The 19,584-nt window shown below is 36.8% G+C and overlaps 1 protein-coding gene across 1 annotated transcript in view; it reads left to right on the plus strand.

Moving 5' to 3' along the window:
* The window catches only part of WDHD1 (WD repeat and HMG-box DNA binding protein 1), a 93,575-nt gene that overhangs the window by 48,947 nt on the left and 25,044 nt on the right, over positions 1 to 19,584 (plus strand). The window contains exons 13-17 of the mRNA XM_006894342.1: positions 2,435 to 2,676; positions 7,357 to 7,494; positions 9,397 to 9,553; positions 15,150 to 15,264; positions 19,016 to 19,147. Of these exons, the coding sequence (XP_006894404.1) occupies positions 2,435 to 2,676; positions 7,357 to 7,494; positions 9,397 to 9,553; positions 15,150 to 15,264; positions 19,016 to 19,147 (784 nt within the window). The remainder of the gene's footprint in view (positions 1 to 2,434; positions 2,677 to 7,356; positions 7,495 to 9,396; positions 9,554 to 15,149; positions 15,265 to 19,015; positions 19,148 to 19,584) is intronic.

Here is a 19,584-nt window from a genome sequence, read left to right on the forward strand (position 1 = left end):
AATTTATGTAGAATTGGTAACAGTTCTTCTTTAAATGTTTTATAAAATTCACTTGTAAAACCATCTGGTCCAGGGCTTTTCTTGGTTGGAAGTATTATTATTAATTTTAATGAAAGTTTAGAGACTGAGGATTTCCATTCATTTGTTGTTGCACTTTCCTCCCTGCCCACCCCTCCCACCCCCAATTCCCTCTGCTTTTTGAAAAGTAAAAGAAAAGTTCTTTCATTGTTTTACAATCCCTCCCCTCAAGTCCACTCCACTATTCAGCCTTCGTTCTGGACTTCTGTCATGATAATAATACCAAATTACATATCCCCTTTAAACAGTTTTCTCCCTCATCTTTTTTAATGCAGTATACATTATTGAACCCATATTTCTCAGTCACCCCCAACCCCGATGTCAGTCCTGTTTTATAACAGTGGTACTATGCAGTATTTGTCCTTTTGTAACTGAGATATTTCACTCAGCATAATGTCCTCCAGGGTCACCCATTTTGAATAATATTGCATGAGTTTCTTGTTTTTTAATGCAGCATATTATGTGAATATACCACAGCTTCTCTATCCATTTGTTTGTTGATGGGCACTTACATTGTTTTCAACTCGTTGCTGTTGTGAATAAAGCCGCGATAAATATGGGTGTGCATCCATGTCTATTCTTTTATAACAGCTGTTTTACATAGTATTTTTCCTTTTGTGACTGAGATAGTTTACTCAGCATCATGTCCTTTAGGCTCTCCATATTGTGTAATATTCTTGTTTTTCAGTTCTGTGTAATATTTCACTGTGTGAATATACCATAGTTCTTCTATCCATTCATTTGTTGATGGCCACTTGAGTTGCTTCCCATCTCTTTGCTGTTGTGAATAATGCAGCAATAAATATGAATACGCAGTCTTTTTCTTTTTTAAAGAAGAAAATGGTTGAATTTTCTTTTCTGATTAGTTTACTCTTAATCACTTCAGCATGTACATGTGATTACGGATTTTACTAACTCCCAGGTGATTTAAGATTTAAATCCATCTTGTATTCACTTCTTTTTATTGTAAATACAAACTATGGTCATGGGCACTTGGGAGCTTGTTAGAAATGTAGAATCTCCTTCCCCACTGTAGCCTTTTTAAATCAGAATCCAAATTTTAACAGGATTCTTTGCGTAATTGTACATTAAAGTCAAAGATGTACTTTATTAGGTCATTTTAACATTTTAGTTGATCTCTTCCTTGACAGATTATAAAATCAACTCAGTACTTCTTTATGAAGCCAATTTATTATGGACTGTTTCTAACTCAGAATATCTTTCACAATTAGAACATTATCTTCATTTAGCTTTTATTTTAGATGTTCTTTGTTTTTCTTAAACATACTTTTTTTACAGCTGTGTATGTTTACTTTTCATTTAAAACTTAAATGTTAAAATTACTTTAAGAAAGTTGATGCTCCTGTCTGATTCCAAATATAGTTTCTGCATTCCAAAGGTTTCTTTGTTGTTTTGGTTTTTTTTTGCCTATTCGAATAACTGAATTTGGGGTATGTGGCGTTTTATAAAATTTATTTTATTGTGATTTAGTGAGATTTAAAAATCATTGGTTTTGCATTCAGTCATTCATATTTGCTTTATAACATAAATTACATGTAATTATAATGTCTGGTGTACCCCTTATTGTATGTGACATGTTAAAATTGAGGAGCACAGGTAGCACAGTGGGTAAGTGCTTGGCCACTAACTGAAAGGCTTTCGGTTTAAACCCACCAACTTCTTCATGTGGTGGCAGTTTGTTTCAGCTTTGGAATTCTAGAGGGCAATTCTCCTATAGGATTGTTGTGAGTCAAAATCATCTTAATACAATGGTTTTGGATTTGCTTATATAGTGCTGTTTTTGTTGTGGTTTTTTTTTATCCCCAATGAGAGCTTGTTTAATATTTTGATGCTGCTTTCCTTTTTAAAAATTTGGTTATGATTTTGCATGGATTTACAGTATAGAATCATGCTCTACGTATAATAATTTTGCCTTATTAACATTATACTATAAGCCTTTCCTATATCATCAAATGTTCTCCAAAAACATGACTTCTTGTGACATTGTTGTTGTTGTTGTTGTTGTTATGTGCCGTCAAGTCACCTGTGACTTGTAGTGACCCTGTGTACAACAGTCCTAAGCTCTGTTCTATCCAGTGCCAATCTTTTGTCTCTGACATATCTATCCCAATTAACCCAGTCACTGAATCAATCCATCTCATCAAGGTCTTATAACATTAGTATAAGTCTTTTTAATGATATTTCATAGTTATTTTATAAAAGCTGTTTCTTTTACAATTAGTCTCTGATAGAAAAACTTTTTTTTTTTAACTGAGCTGGGTATCATTTTAATTATGTATGTGTATAGAAAGAAAATATGAACGTGTGATTATTCCTATTTTGTCTTAATTTTTAGCAAGCTTCACTGCCTGCACTTCAGTTCTTGGGATTCCAGCAAAGAGTGGATGGTAGATATGCCAGAACATGAGGACGTTGAAGCCATTTGTCTTGGTCAGGGATGGGCTGCTGCGGCCACTAGCACCCTACTCCTCCGACTATTCACTATTGGAGGTGTTCAGAAGGAGGTCTTTAGCCTTCTTGGACCTGTGGTGTCAATGGCAGGACATGGAGAACAGCTTCTCATTGTTTACCACAGAGGTAGATTGTTCTTAACTCTTTTTTCTTTGTACCATTACCTGAAATAAAACAGAAATAATCGAGCATTTAATATGTATATATAAAATGTATATATTTTTGTGTGCATACACACACACACACACATACACACAAGCTCTGGGGGCGAAGTGATGCTGTAATCCTGAAGGTTCTCAGTTCGAATCCATCCGATGCTCTGTAGGAGAAGGATGAACACTCCTGTGCAGTTATCTGCCTTTGGATACTCTCTGGAGGATCAGCTGTGGGTCAGATCCACTTGATGTCAAACAACATAATCATACATTTTTTTAAAAAAACCCAAACCGTTGGTGCATTTGAACCTCATATCTTTGGCTTGCCAGCATGTCTCCTTACCACTAGGCCACCAAAGCTATATTCATACATATTTACACACACACACACACACACACACACACACACACACACACACTTGCTCTTAGGTCAGAACCAACTCAAAGCTGACCTTTCAGCAGGGTTTCAGTGGGATTTCCCTAGCTACTCCAAAGGAGAAAGGTGGACTGTTTCCTCTTGTAGAAATGTACAGCCTTGAAATACCGGTGAAGGGTCAGTAGTACTTGAAAATGATTGACAGCAATAAGTTTGAGCTGTTTTTGTTTTGGGTTATGTTTAAGTAGGAGCATAAAATGGGTTAGAGGGGCACTGGGCCATGAGCATCTCTCTGAAAGTGCAAGAGAAAGTGAGAATAACATAGGCTCACCACCCCAGAGCAGAAGGCAGATAAAGAGCCCAGCCTCATGGTGCCTGTAGAGCCGCACCAGCAGTAAGAGATTTGTTTATTTGTTGTTGACTCACAGAGTCACAGTTGTGGTGCTGAGAATGTAGGGTCTATTTAGGAAGTAAGTTGGAGAGTGGGAGAGGCAAAGAATATCATTCAATACAAGTTCAGGATTTATTAGCCCAAGTTCCAAGTTTCAGTTCAGCATTCAAATAGAAATCATCCAGCAAGGTTTATCTCAGAGCAGTTACAAGTCACCTCCTTTAAGCATTTGGCAAGAACAGCAAAAACCTTTAACTGTGGCCTGCACAAATGGAAGAAGTCTCAAGTCACACCTTACCACAGTTTCTACACAGCAGCATCTCAGTGCCTGCAGCACCACAGTCCCTATAGCACCATCACCAAGGCCTCACTCTTACCAGGGTCTTGCTGCAATCTCCCTCAAGTCTTGCTGCCATAAGTCTTTTCTTGCCTTAAGTTTTGCTTCTCAGTGTGAGAAGCACTCTTTGTCTTATCTTTATTGCACAGCTGTTGATGATTGCAAGACTATGCTGATTTGCAAGGCCATGTGTTTGCAGATAAGATAGTTAGCGACAGACCAGAGGGGGCTAAAAAAAGCCAACTTTTAGGCTAACACTGCCTCTATTAAATTTATTTTAGCATTTGCATACATATGTATAACCTTTGCATACAGGTCTACTAGTGAGATCGGTAACACAAAATTTCACTATATTTATTAATAACAATAAAAAGAAAATGCTTTCTTTGTAGAACTGTTAGAGAATTCCAATGTGAAGTTTAGTTAATTCATGTCTGTGTCTTTCCTTTTGATTATCACACACACACTACAGAATATTCAAAGTTAAAATGCCTCAGAAAACCTCCTAAATCTTAACATAAAGGATGGCAGAAGAAGAATTGATGCCTTTGAGCTGTGGTGTTGGAGGCAGGTACCATGGACTGCCAAAAGAACAAATAAATGTCTTGGAGAAAGTGCAGCCAAAGTGCTCCTCGTATGCAAAGATGATAAAGCTTCGTGTCACAGAGTTTGGACATGTTGCTAGAAGAGGGCATTCCCTTGGAGAGGGATAACGTGCTTGAAAATGTGAAGGGTCAATCAAAGAGGAAGACCCTCAACCAGATGAATTGACACAGTGACTGCCACAGTGGGCTCTAGTGTATCAGGAAGTGTGAGGTTGATACAGAATATGGACAAGGTTCAGACCTGTTGTTCATTGGTTGTAAGTCATATTCAGCTGTACCTTACAATAATGTGAAAGCCTCCTTTTCCGTACCTCGCCTGCTGTCTTCTGTCCTCATCACAGTGCTAGGTCACCAGTGGTGTCTTTATACTTTTTTAAATCATTCTTTTGGAAATAATTTTTTGTCTCTTGCTTTCTGTAACATTATCCTTCTGGATATTTTTCCCTCATTGCTACTTTTCCTTCAGCCAAGTTGCTGGTCCCTTTTCCTATGTTTACTTCTCAGCAGGAGTGCCACCTCTTTATTGTTCTCTGTAGGTCTGGGATTGTCAGTCTTTTGACTCCTTACCACAGGAAGAACTACATTTTATCTTACTGTTCAGTACATACCTGCAAATGTAACTGGAATGACAATCTTGCAGATGATATTTACTCTTCCATTTCCTTTCTCTTACAGTGCTAGTTGCAGCTCTAAATTGATTTTATGATTCATAGATCAAAGATGCTAAAAAAGACCACTCTAAAAGGATACACTGACAAAGAAGATTAATCAGAACTGGCTTTGACAAGCACTGTGGCATTTGGACAAGAACAAACTGGGAGGAGGGTAGAGAGAATAGTGCAACAATGAATGAGTGGAAGCCCAAAATCTCTGTAAATGTTTATGAAAATTAATAAAATATAGAAAAAAAAAAAAGACCACTCTAGCAATCTCAACAAGGCCCATGACTTTAAATACACCCCTTTGTCCAAGACGTCAAATTCTTAACCCAGCTATGAACTCTGTATTTTTAGACTTAGCTATCCAACTACCTCCTTTCTTTCCCTCTTCCCTTCCAAGCTTGCTTCTTTTTTTTTTTTTTTTTGTGGGTGTTTTTGGGTGTGGTTTTTCCCCCGCCCTTTCCCCTTGTTGTGTACCATCGAATCAGATCCGACTGGCACAGGAAGAGAATACCCCTCCTTCTCCAGTGGAGCACCTGGTGGATTCAAGCCACGTGCCTTTGGCATTGTGGTGCAGCTTCTTGCCAGTAGGCCACCAGAGCTCCCTTGCGTCTTATAATCTTTCTGTTCAAGGAAGTTGTATACTATTACTGTCGGCTCTTTTTTTTCCCCCTCCATTAATGACCTAATCCAACTCAGATATTATCTTTTGGACATTTATTATCACCTGCTAACCTTTTGTTTCCACACTTCATTCTCTGCACAGCCTGTATAGTTTTTTAAAAAATATAAATACAATCACTATTTCAAATAATTTTGATGACTTCACATTTCATTTATAATAAATATCAAGATTTTAATTTACATATATGAGCTGACTTTTGCCTGCCTCTTCAGTCGGCCTCATTCACTTTCTCTGGCTTGTTTCCATTGTCAAGTAGTTTCTTTTGTATTTCTCTTAGTGGTTTATTGTTTTATATAGGTAAAAATTGCATGCAAAAGGTGGCTTTGTCTTCTTTACTGTTGTATTCCTAATGCCTAAGATAGTTCTTGCTAATTTATTTTTTTGTTATATGCTTTTTTTTTAAAAGAAAATTATTTTGGGTGTTTTTTTTTGTTATATGCTTTTTAGTTAATTATACCTTACCAGTGACCCTGTGCATAGCGGATCTGAGCCTTCCCTAGGTCATTCTGTTTTGTTAAGAATCTTCCTCTCTTTTTCTGTGTCCTCCCCGTCTTTCCCAGCATGATGCCTTTTTCCAAGACTGACCCCTCCTGACATCATGCCCAAAATATGTGAAGTGAAGTTTCACCATCCTTGCTTCTAAGGAGCATCCAGGCTACACTTCATCCAAGACAGGTTTTTATGTTCTTTTGGCTGTCTGTGGGATGTTCAGTACCCTTCTCTAGCTCTACTAGTTCAAAGGCATTGGTGGTTCTTCTGTCGTCTTTATTCATGTCCAACTTTCAGATGTTTAGGAAGCAATTGAAAAGACCATGACTTAGATAACACATACCTTAATCTTTAAGCTGACATCATTGCTCTTTAGCTTTTAGGATAGGTCCTTGACAGCAGATTTTCCTGTTGCAACACATTTTTTATTTCTTGACTGCTGCTGTCATAGGATTTGATCATAGACAAAAAAGTAAGATTAAATCTTAGACGTCAATCTTTTCTCCCTTTATCATGATGTTGCGTATTGGTCCAGTGGTGAGGATTTTTCTTGATTTTTAGATATATGTTGAAGGCTGTAATCTTTGATCTTCAGTAACTGCTTAAAATCTTCACTTTCTGCAAGCAGAGTTATGTCTTCTACATAGTGCATGTTGATGTGTCTTCCTCCAATTCTTACACATTTTTCTTCATATAGTAGTATAAGCTTGCACATAGTAAGCTCTCTGTAAATATTCCTTAAATATTTATACTTTATATGAAAAGTCAGTGTGACATTGTGTTTCTAATAGCTGAATTGTTGTGTACCATCAAGTTGGAATGGACTCATAGCTGATTCTCCAGCAGATTTGAAGAGACAGTAAATCACACAGGAGGAGACTGCTCATCTTTCTCCTCTGCAGCAGCTGGTGGATTCAAGTTACTTAACTTTGGGGTGGCAGTGCAGTTCCTCACCTAGGCTGCCTCACTTTAGGTGGGCTATCTGTAAAAAATCATGCTACTTAATGGAGATTTCAGTGTAATGTGAACTCAGTTTACAGAACCAATGTAGGCTGCATTATAGCTGATAATATTTTGTTGTCTAATTTATGTATACATTTTCTCAACAGGCACAGGATTTGATGGGGATCAGTGCCTTGGAGTTCAGTTGCTGGAACTGGGGAGAAAGAAAAAGCAAATCCTCCATGGTGACCCTCTCCCTCTCTCAAAGAAATCCTATCTTGCATGGGTTGGATTTTCAGCTGAAGGCAAGAAAACTTATTTTGTATACTAACAAAGACATTATCAAGAAGAAAATTCTTCAAAGCTTTATTCTTAATTTCTTTAAAGATAAACAGTATTTTTTTTTTCTAAATTTCTTTATTTTAATATATTGGCAAAAGTGGAAACTGGTATTATTAGGTGAAGTAGCCCTTGTTTTGTGTGTGAAAGCTCTTTTTTTCCTCATGAGAATTCTGATTAGGTAACTTCCAAAGTGGAATTTTTAAGTGTCTGGAGTTGCACTGTCTGCTGTGGTATCCACTGACCACATGTAGCTACTTAGCCCTTGAAATAGAGTGAATCTGAAATGAGCTATAGCGTAAGCCTAAAATAAAGATACTCTGAATTTTGAAGACTTAGTTTGAAAAAAGAAAGTAAAAATCATAATAATATTCCTATTATGTTGGTTTCACATTAAAGTGTTATTAATTTGGATATAGTGGGTTAGATCATATTGTTAACATTAGTTTCACTTCGAGTTACTTTGAAAATGTGTCTCCTCTTGTGAGTTGACATCAATTTGATTTCAATTCTTGGCATAGTAGTAAATAGAGTTTAAAAGCTGTGACTTTTCAGAAGCAGATCAAGGTAACTTGTCTGTAAGTGGTTCACATCACCACGGTTTTTTGTTAGTAGTTCAGTGCTTAACTATCTGTACCTATGGAGTATGTTATTGTTGTGTGCTGTTGAGTTGGAACCTAGTCATAGTTGACCCTTTGGTGCATTTTCAGAGCCTATAAATTGGACAAAAGGAGATTCCCCATCTTTCTTTAGAGGATGTAGTGGAGTTGAACCTCTGGCCTTTGGATTGGCAGTGCAGCTCTGTACCTCGTAGGCCACCAATGTGCCTATTGTGTATATAAAATTACAAATTATATTTGTGACTCACATTGTAGCTCTATTGAATAGTATGACATAATTTTTGAGCTCTGGTGGCCTAGTGGCAAGAAGCTGCTCTACAATTTTGAAGGCACGCAGTTTGAGGCCTCCAGCTGCTCCGCAGGAGAAGGATGGGTAATACTCTGTACAGTTAACTGCATCTGAAAACCTGCTGGAGGGTCAGCCATCAGTTGGTTCCGACCCGATGGTAAACAGCAACAACATACATCATTTTAATAGTAGTTTATGACTCTGGTAGCATAGTCTGTAGGGGGTGGCACTGCTGACTCAAATGTGGCACCTCCCTGCAGAATCACAGCTATTGGTAGCTTTGTAGAGAAAGATATTTCTAGGTATATTTTCATTGTTGTTGTTGTTGTTGAGTATTATGGAATCAAACCAACCAAAGTTTACCCTCCAGAGGATTCTCAGAGGCATTTAATCAAACTTGAGGAAATGTCCTGTCTTTCTCCAGCAGAGCAGCTAGTGGATTTGAACCTTACACTTCTGTTTGCCAGCGCAGCTCTTTACCACTCAGTGACCAGAGTTCCCTATTTTCCATTAGGATATTATTAATTATTTATACTTTAGTAATGTGGCCATTTTTGCAGTGTCTCCCACCCACCCCCCAGCACTTACCAGATCCAGACTGTGAGGAAACATATGTACTAAGTGACCAGGGTATGAAGAAAGGGACAGTAAGAGAAGGAGTAATTAGGTAGTCTGTGTGCTTCTTGAGATGGAGACAGAGTAAGTGGGAAATGAGGGGCTTACCTGTTTTCTTAGGTAAGAATTGCTGGGGACAGGATAGTATCTAGGCCAAAATGGAGAGGAAGGAAGAAGATCACAAGAGAAAAATTTGTGTCAGGTTTTGGTCATTTATCTGAGAACTACCTCTTTTAAGAAGTAATACTAATGTATTCCAGCAGGTGGCGAGGTTTAGTTTTCACAGAAAGGTATCTTATCCCTTTGGTAAATTGTTAACTAGTGTGTCTCTTTTTGGTCTATAGGTACCCCCTGTTATGTCGATTCAGAGGGCATCGTTCGAATGCTTAATAGGGGCCTTGGTAATACATGGACTCCTGTGTGTGACACAAGAGAGCACTGCAAGGGGAAGTCTGATCACTACTGGGTCGTTGGTATCCATGAAAACCCACAGCAGCTGAGGTGGGCTCTTAAACACCCATGCTTCAAGTGAACTATCTATTTTTTTAAAAAGTACTGTTTATCTTTTCTCTTGGTCCAGTTACTTCCCTTCCAAAAGCATCAGAGTAAGCATTTGTTTATATTCTTAAAATTTCTGGCCAGTTTAGTCACTTAAAAATCACGGAACAAAATAGAAGTAGCGTTTATTAGTGTGACCTTAGCATCATTTTAGGCAGCCACGGTTGAGGATTATTTCTGGTTAAGAAAAACATTTCACCTTTAAATTTACTGTCTTTTATTTTTAAATCTGACTTAGCTGCTTTTATGAAATTGTAGCTTCTTTTTTTTTTTTAAACAAGGGTCAGAGATGGTACAAATTGACAACAATAAATAATTTATTCTTTCTCTCATTACTACCAAGTTGGAAATGACTCATAGCTGGCCCTCCAATGGGTTTTCAGAGGCTATAAATTGCACGAGAGGAAATGACTTACCTTTCTCTTGCAGAGCAGCTGGTAGATTCAAACTGCTTGCATCTGGGTTGGGAGCACAACTCCTTACACTTTAGGCCACCTGAGCTTCCTAGGGCAATGATAATAGTCATTTTTTGATACCAGGTAATGGAGAATATTCATGATAACTAAAAGCTTATATAGCCCTAAGAATTATATTTTTAAAGTCAACTCATTACTAATTATATTATCTACATGCATGTAAAAATTCCTGTGCATAAAATAAAATTTGTTTTGTGTGCTTCTTTCAGTCTTTAAGAAGTTCATCATGCATATCTTAGCTTTTGTTATTATAATAGAAATATCACAAATGAGCTTTAACTAGTAGTTTATTTTTGTATAGTTTAGCAAGTCTAATTTCAGGGCACCAACTCTCAAGGCCCCTGTATTTTCCTTTTTTCTTTCTTTCCTTTTGTTCCAGATGAAAAATCCCATCTCCACTGCTGTAGCTGTGGAGTTCCAAGATCCAGAGGTGGCCATCTCTGTCTCTTTCTCCCATTTGTACTTACTTGTCTCTGTACATCATGTGCTCTTTCTTGGTAAACAATTATTAGGTCGAAGACACACTCACACTGATGTGACCTTATTAATTTAACAAAGAAAACCTTCTTTTCCAAATGAAATTACACTCACAGGTATAGGTATTAGGATTCTAAAACATTTTGGTGTCACAGTTCAGTCCATAGTGTAGGCCCTTTGTAGTCTCAGAGTAGCCACACAGTAATTAAAAGGTACAAAGAATTGGAATGACTCATTTCTTTTGGTTCATTTCCCCTCTGCTCCCCCCACCACAGTCTTCCACTATCCTCTCCAGTTTTCCCATAAGAGAGAACCAGTGTTTGAAAATAAAAAGTACTTTGCTGAGATCACCCACTTAGTGGCAAAAAAGTTTTAGTTTTGTATTGAAATAAAGATTGAAAGAATGAGCACATCTCACTGACAGATCAGTTTATTATAAAAGAATAATTAAATTACTCAGGAGAGTCTTACACAAAAGACACTTAATATGCAGATATTTTCAGAACTAAGTACTGCTTTGAAACATCAAGAAGATATGTTCATGGACATGTATTTGCATATAATGTGGTAAATTGATTTCAGGGTCGTTTGGATTTTGTTTTGTGGGGTTTTAAAAAAAATTTTGTGGTTTTGTTTTCCCCATCCTAAATTTTTCTGATTTTGTTCTGGAAGAATAAACTTGGAAAAGTTTTTTTTTCCAATTGTAAGTGAAGTCAGTAAATTTTTTTATAAGCTTTGCTTTTACATAGACACATCTAGAAGTAATTAATATTTTTTTCCATACATCCTTATGGAAAGTGAAGAGTATTTGAAACAATGAAGAAGATTAAACACTACAGTGTTACAGTCTTCAATATGGGTTATACCTCAACATAAAGAAAACAGAAGTCCTTAAAATTGGACCAGTTGGCAGCATCATGTTGAATGGAGAAAAGATTGAAGTTGTCTATTATCTCATTTTACTTGGATGAGATCAGGTACTTTGAGAGTAATATACGAGTATAAGCTCCTGTTACTTGGATCTGCAATTACACCTATCAAAGTAGCAGTCAAGAAATCAAAAGATACATTACACTGGGCAAATCTACTGTCAGAGATCTCTTTAAAGTGCTAAAGAGCAACTTGGAGAGTAAAGTGGGCTGACACATACCATGATATTCTGATTTGTTCCATATGCTTTTGAAAGTTGAACGATGAAGAAGGAAGACCTAAGAAGAATTTTGATTGAGGCCCTTGATTTGTGTTGTTGGCAAAGAATATTGTATGTACTGTGGACTTTCAGAAGAACAAACAAATCTATTGAAGGAAGCAAAGTCAAAATGTTCCTTACAATTGAGAATGGAAAGACTTCTCATCACATACTTAGGACATGTTACAAGGAGGGAGCGGTTCCTGGAGGAAGACACCATGCTTGGTAAAGTGAAGTTAACAAACGAGAAAGAACCTCGTGAGATGGATTGACATAACAGCTGCAACAGCAGAAATGATGAGTATGTCAGAGAGGGGGCAGAGTTTCATTCTGTTGACCATAGAATTGGTATGAATCAAAATTCATCTATCACACCTAAAAACAAGGACACATTTTGGGAGTTCCTGGATACCCCATATAGTTAAGTGCTTGACTGCTAGCCAAAAATTTGGTGGTTCCAGTCCACACATGTGCCTCAGAAGACATATCTGACAGTCTTCTTCCAAAAGGTCCATGACATTGAATGGGTAATCTCTTCTCGTATGATTAACTGCCTCGGAAAGAAAATCCTCTGAACAGTGAACTATGGGTTGGTTCTGCTAGATAGCACACAACAGCAACAGCTTTGTATATAGGGGTCATCATGAGTCAGAATTAGCTCGATGATGACTAACAAAAATCATTAACAACAATACGATTTTCTTGCTGTCTTTGTTTAAACCTGTTAGCTTCGTATTTAATGGTAAATGGCGCCTCCTCTTTTGAACTGTTTCTTTTAAGTGTAGTTTCTAATATAGACTCAGCAGTATTTGTATTTTCTCTTTGGTCAGGAATCTTTTTATTACTACATTTTTAGGACTACATTTTATTACTGTTTTTGAAAATTGTCTTGTTAAAACACCTATCATTATTTACAAATATGAAAATTACTCTTCTCTGATACTCTCGCTCCTGCTTTCTTTAAAATATACTGTAGTTTAGCAAAATACCTTTATTTTGTCCTCTAAAGAACTTTTCATGATCACTACTGGTTGATGCATAACAAAGAGTTAACTAATTTTTCTGTACTATAGCCTAATTTACACTCTTGATACCAGCAGTCAGGAAATAAGGAGACACATTGCACTGGAAATATCTGCAGTTAGGGACCTCTCCAAATTGTTGAGGGGTAATGATGTCACTTTGACTACTAAGATGCATCTGATTCAGGTCATAGTCTTTCCGATCACTTGCTGTGCATTTGAGAGCTGGACAGTGGGTAAAGATGACAGAAGAATTGATGCCTTTGAGCTTTGTTGTTTGGGAAGGGCACGAAACATCCCATGGACAGCCAAGAGAACAAATATGTTTTGGAGAGGGTGCAGCCAGTGCTCTTTGGCCGCAAGAGTGATGAGGCTTCGCCTCACATACTTTGTGCATGTTGCTAGGAGGGCTATTCCTTGGAGAGGAGGAACATGATGCTAGAAAGGATGGAGGATTGGCAAAGGAGAGGAAGACCCTAAACCAAGTGGATTAACATGGTGACTGCTGCATGTAGTGTGTCTGGAAGTGTGAGGATGGCACGGGATAGAGTAGGGTTCAGATCTTTTGTTTATAGGGTTGCTATGAGATGTACTCAACTTGACAGTACCTAATAGCAACATGAGGGAAGGAATTGACATGATTCTATGTACTTATACAGTGAGGTTCATTCCCCTCACCCCCATTTCCTGTCCTAAGTGATTTTGCTACAAAACTTCCAGGAATTTTCAACCATAACAGGGAAAAATCACCAAATCAGTAGTTAGAATGGACTTGTTTTCCCATTTCCTTCGCCAAAGAACTAGTTAAAAGAGAAAATGTCTTTTTCATTTAAGTCCCTAACACTAAGAAAGATAAAAAGTTCAAAATGGCTCTGTGCTTGGATAAAATTTGGTTTAGAAAACAATTATTGCTAAAACCTCAATCAGTATTTCCTTTTTTAAAAATAATTTCCTGTCCATTGCTGCTGAATTACATCCATCTCCTAGCACCTTACAGGGGAGAGTAGAACTTCCTTGTAGGGTTTTCAAGGCTCTGATGTTTCAGAAGTGGACTCCTGCCTCTACAGAGGAGCAGCTGGTACATGCAGACTGCTAAACCTTTACCCTCCTACCACCAGGGCTACTTACTGTAAATCAGTATGGTATTTGAGCTGTAAAATATTTTTAAAGAAGGGAGTAGAAGTAATTTTAAAAGATGGGGGAGAACACCTAAGCATTTAACATCTTTCCAAATGTTCTTCCTCTTTTTGTTAATATAGATAACATAATTGGATTCAGCCTTTCTGAATGCATGTGCACTGTTTTTTCTATCTTGCATGATTAGTAAATTAGTGAACTTTTTAATAAGTACATAAGAACTGCCATGAGATATTTTTCCAAAGTATTCATGTTGCCTCCTTACACTGTGTGGTTTAAAACTTTATGAAATTAGAAATGGACCTGTATGCAATCTTATGGTTTTTCCTATAATTTTTAACACATAAATTGAACATGTTGTATGCATATAAGTCATTACATGATAAATAATTTTTAATTAGTAAATTATATTCGCATTCTTCATGTTGGGCATCTTGGAATGCCTTTTGGTCAGAATTTTTACAGTTCTTGCTTTTGAAACTATTGCCACATAAAGTAATCCTTATTTAACAGAGCAAGTAAAAATCATGACTTTTTAATTGATACCTGATTTTCACACACACATCCTTACTATAATAAACATCTATAAGTTTCATTTTATCAGTTTATCATATTTGATATTTTCTATCAATAATACCAATAATCCCAGACTGAAAAATGAAAGCTCAAATTTCTGTTTTATTATATCTTCCATGACTAGTATTTATGGTATAATTTATGTAATTTAATAATTGACATTTGTGACCAAGAAATAATCACCAAGAATAAACTCAGGGTCCTGCAGTAGCAGAGTTTGACAAGAGGAAATCCAAGGTGTAAAATTTCTAAGACAGGCCCAGCCTGCAGAGGCTGAAGAAACAAGAGTTTTTCTCCAGAACTGACACAGAAAAGGCTGACCCGGAGAGTATGTCCCCCAAATTTCTACTTCTGGCATCCTAAAATGTAATTTAATAGAATTGTGAGTGAGTAAATAAAATTGCCCATTTGCTAAGTAAAATATGAAGGAAGTTGATGTCATTGATGTGTTAACAGTACTTTTTTAAAAGCAGAGCTTTTAAAATTCTAGACAGGCAAAGGCATAGTTTTTATGCCTAAATCAGGCCTAAAAAAGGAGTTTGTTTTGTATTATTAAGCCAGTTATTAGAATAATACTATCCAGCTTACTAACTTTTTGGAAATGTTAACTGTTTTTGTGCCATTTTTACAAAGATTTGATGATGAAACTTTCTCTTTGGCAGGTGCATTCCTTGTAAAGGGTCCCGGTTTCCTCCCACCCTTCCACGACCTGCCTTGGCCATATTATCCTTCAAACTTCCATACTGTCAGACTGCAACAGAGAAAGGACAAATGGAGGTGTGTGAAGAGTGGACTTTGACTTTGACATTTAGGATTTAATAATACATTGCCTGAAGCAGACATTTAAAAACTACCTTGAAGGCCATCATTGAGCATTTATCACTTAGCAGATAAATAGTGGATATTGATTAAGTGTTGTTGAATCAGTTATGACTCACGATGTGACCTTATAAACAATAGACTGAAACATTCCCTGGCCTTGCACCATCCTCATATTCATGGCAATGTTTGAACCCAGTTTGCAGGCACTGTGCAAATCTGTCTGACGCTCTCCTTCTCCAGACGTGTTATCCTCCAGTGACTGGTCCTTCTTGATGATTTGTCCAGAATACATGAGGCAAAATCTTGCCACCTCACTTCTGACTGTACTTCTTCTGAGGTAGCTTTTGTTCTCTGGCAGTCCATTGTATATTTGTCACCAATGCCATAACTTATTTGCATCATTTCTTCTTCAGTCTTTGCTGGTTTTTTCTCCAGTTTTCACATACATATTAATTGATTGAGAAGAATATGGTTTGTGTCAGGCATGCATTAGTCCTGAAGGTGATATCTTTGCTTTTTGACACATTAAAGCAGTCTTTTGAGACAAATTTGTTAAATAAAGTATGTTGTCTGATTTCTTGGCTGCTATTTTCATGAGTGAGTGTGGATCTAAGTAAAAGGAAATTCTTGGCAACTCCAATTTTTGTTTATCACGGACTTATTATTAAGAGCTAGAAGGTCCAGTTGTGAGGATTTTTGCTTTATGTTGAGATATAATCAGTATTGAAGGTAGTGAGTGGTCTTCAGATCTTTAAGGCCCAGTGCTGCAAGTCCTTTTTGCTTTTACCATGTAAGATTGGATCATTTGCACATTACAGGTGGCTAATGGGTCTTCCATCTTGAGTAAAGCTTTACTTGAACCTGATATTAATGATGTGTTTCTTTTGCATTCTGTTGGGTCACTGTTGGGTGGTTCTGGGTTTTTTTTGGCTTGTTTTGTTTTTAATAGGCACAGATATAACTATCTTACAGTCAGTTGGCCAAGTAGCTATCTTCCAGTTTCGTGGTATGAACAGTCAGCACTTCCATTGTTGCATCAGCTTTTTACAAACCTCTCACTTCCTAGAGTTTTTTCTTTTCATGACTACAGCTTGGACTTCTTTCTTCAATACCATTGTTTCTTGATCATATGCTACCACCAAAAGTAGTTGAAGAATGATCAAGGTTTTTTTAGTATAGTGACTCTGTATTCCTTCCCTTTTCTGGTGACACTTACTGTGTTATTAAATATTTCACCCATAAATCCTTCAGGGTTGCAGCAAGGGGCTTGAATTGTTCAGATTTTTTTTTCAGCTTGTGAAATGCTGAGCATATTCTTTCTCCCTTTTAGTTTTTATTTTTAGCTGCAGATATTTGCATATTTCATCTTACTTTAAACTTTATTCTTGAGCTGCCCTTCAGAATCTCCTTTTCAGCTTTTTTACTTAATTATGTCTTTCATTTGCTTTAGCTATTCTGCTTTCTAGAGTAAATTTCAAAGCCTCTTCTGACACTCATTGTGATCTTTCCTGTCTCTCATGACCTTATCTTTCTTCTTGTAGGATGTCCTTAATGTCATCCCACAACTTATCTAGTCTTCAGACATCAGTATTCCGTGGTGTTTGTTTTGTTTTTGTTTTTGTTTTTTTTTCTGTGTGTACCATCAAATTGGATCTGACTGGTACAGGAGACGATTGTTCCTCTTTCTTCAGCAGAGCATCTGGTGGATTTGAACCGCGTACTTCTGGGATTGCAGTACAGTTTCCTGCCACTAGGCCACCAGTGCTCACCAGTATTCCGTGTTTTAAATATATTCTTTAGAATGTTCTCTATTTCAGGTGGGAAATTAATAGTATTGTTTTGACTCTTGTACACTTGTTTTCATTTTTTTCAGCTTCAATCTGAACTTGCAGAGGAGTAGTTGATAGTCTGTTTCACAGTCAGCTCCTGTCCTTGTTTTGATAGATTAATTGATATTTCCTGTTATCTCTTTTCACACATGGATTTTATTTCATTCCTGTGTATTTTGTCTGGTAAATATGTGTGGTGGCTGTATTATTGATACAGATATTACCAGTTAATAGGTCTGTAGTCTTAAACAGTCTGTTATGTGCTCTTTTTAGTGTTGTATCAAAAGTCATATATATTTTCTAACTATCATTGATCTTCTTTGTTCTCAACTTTTGCATTCTAGTCACTAGCAATTATCAATGCATCTTGTTTGTAGGTCTGATCAATTTCTTATTGCAGTAGTTAAAAAATTATTTTCTTCATTTCTCACTAGATTTTAAGTCTGAGTTTCTTTATTAATGGGTCTTTCTTTTAAGCATGTGTATTATCCTATCAGTGACAACAAACAGGTCTGTTCTGGAGAGGGTGAAACCAGGCTGCTCCTTGGAGGCAAGGATTTTGAAGCTCCATCTGACATACTTTGGGCACATGGTCAGTAAGGACCAGTCCTTAGAGAAGGACATTGTGCTTGGAAGAGTGAAGGGACAGTGTAAGAGAGGAAGACCTGGATGACATGGATTGACACTGTAACAGGGGTAATGGGGCTAGGTGTGTCAGAGACTGTGAGATTAATTCAAAATAGAGCAGTATCCAAAGCTGTTATACATAAGGTTTCTGTGAGTCACAAGCAGCTCAAAAGCACATAACAGGAACAACAGTTACCCTATTACTGAGAGGATTATACTTCTAAATAGATACTGAAATGTTCTTTTTGATGATGAATGTGACTCCATTCTTATTCGATTTACCATTCCTGATATTGTAAACCATGTGATTATATGACTAAAAGTGGCCAAATCTAGTCAATTTCAGCTTGCTAAGACCTAGGATGGCAATCTTTATGCATTCTGTTTCATTTTTGACAACTTAGAATTTTCCTTAATCATACTTTGTATATTTTACATTCTGAATATTAATGGATGCTTGTATTTGCTTTTTTTCTCAATGGATCTTGCCACATCACCAAGTAGAGTTCCTCCATATATGTCATTAACTCTCCTTTGAGAAGGCAGCTCTTCCCTAGTCATATTTTGAATGCTTTATAACCTGAACAGTTCTCTTCTGACACTATATCAGATAATGCTCCACCACTATTCATGGTGCTATCATCGACTATCTCCCCACTCCATCCCCTGAGTAGATGAATAGGTCCTTCTTAGTTATTGAAACCCAGGTGAGCCTACTGGTATTTAATATACTGATGGGATGACTTCCAGTACCACAACACAAAAGCCACTGAAGTATGACAGAATAATGGCGACATCAACAAAGAAGACTGCTTGTTGTAGTCACTGCTTCTAGGGCCTCTGGCAGTCAGGTAAGTGGATATGCCCTTCAGAACTGCACTGGCATCAGGCTTACACCCTTGGCGTCGTGTCAGTCAGTGCCTGAGAGAGCCTGTCCATGGTCATGAACTTGCTTCACCCTAGACCTCACCATATCATTAGAAGTTATTTGATATCTTGAAATTAGCTGATCTAAATAACAATTATTTCCGCTCCTTGAAAAGTGTGTAATTGTGTTCTTTAGCAACTCTCTTAACTGGGAAAACTGTTTATAAGCTTCGTGGTTTTATTTGTATTTCAAAAAAAGATAATTGCAGTTGAATTGTAAGAGAAGCTATAGAAAGTAGGAATTTCAGAAAATCAGCTCAAATAGCTGCCTAATTAATATTAAGGTAAGAGTTGGTTCTAAGTAATTTTTCTTCTCTTTATAGGAACAGTTTTGGCGTTCAGTTATGTTTCACAACTACCTTGATTATTTAGCTAAAAATGATTATGAATATAAAGAGAGTACTAAAACTCAAGCAGTAAGGGAGCAACAGGAGCTTTTAATAAAAATGTTTGCGGTAAGTAAGATTAATAAGCTGAATGCTGTGTAGTTTTCTGTTTGTTTTTAATTTTAAGTTCTAATACTAAAATTTATAGGTCGGTAAATTTTTTCTCTAAAATATTAAAGTTTATTTTTTACTTTTGTCAACCTATTAAAAAGTATAAGGGAGCACTGGTGCGGTTCAAATCCACCAGATGCTCCACTAGAGAAGGAGGGGCAAACTACTTCTGTGCCAGACAGATCTGATTTGACGTTACACCAAATTAAAAATAAAAAATAAATAATTTTTTTTAAAAAGTAAACTTTTTGATGTTGAGACTATAGAGAGCAAAATATACAGCTGTTCAGCACACTCTTGATGTACAATTTTGTGATGTTAATTACATCCATTGAGTTGCACAATCATTCTCACCCTTTTTATATTGAGGGACTTATTACTTTCTCATTCATGTA

This window comes from Elephantulus edwardii, unplaced genomic scaffold, assembly GCF_000299155.1.
Source record: "Elephantulus edwardii isolate Elephantulus edwardi_28Jun2011 unplaced genomic scaffold, EleEdw1.0 scaffold00140, whole genome shotgun sequence".
Lineage (NCBI taxonomy): Eukaryota > Metazoa > Chordata > Mammalia > Macroscelidea > Macroscelididae > Elephantulus > Elephantulus edwardii.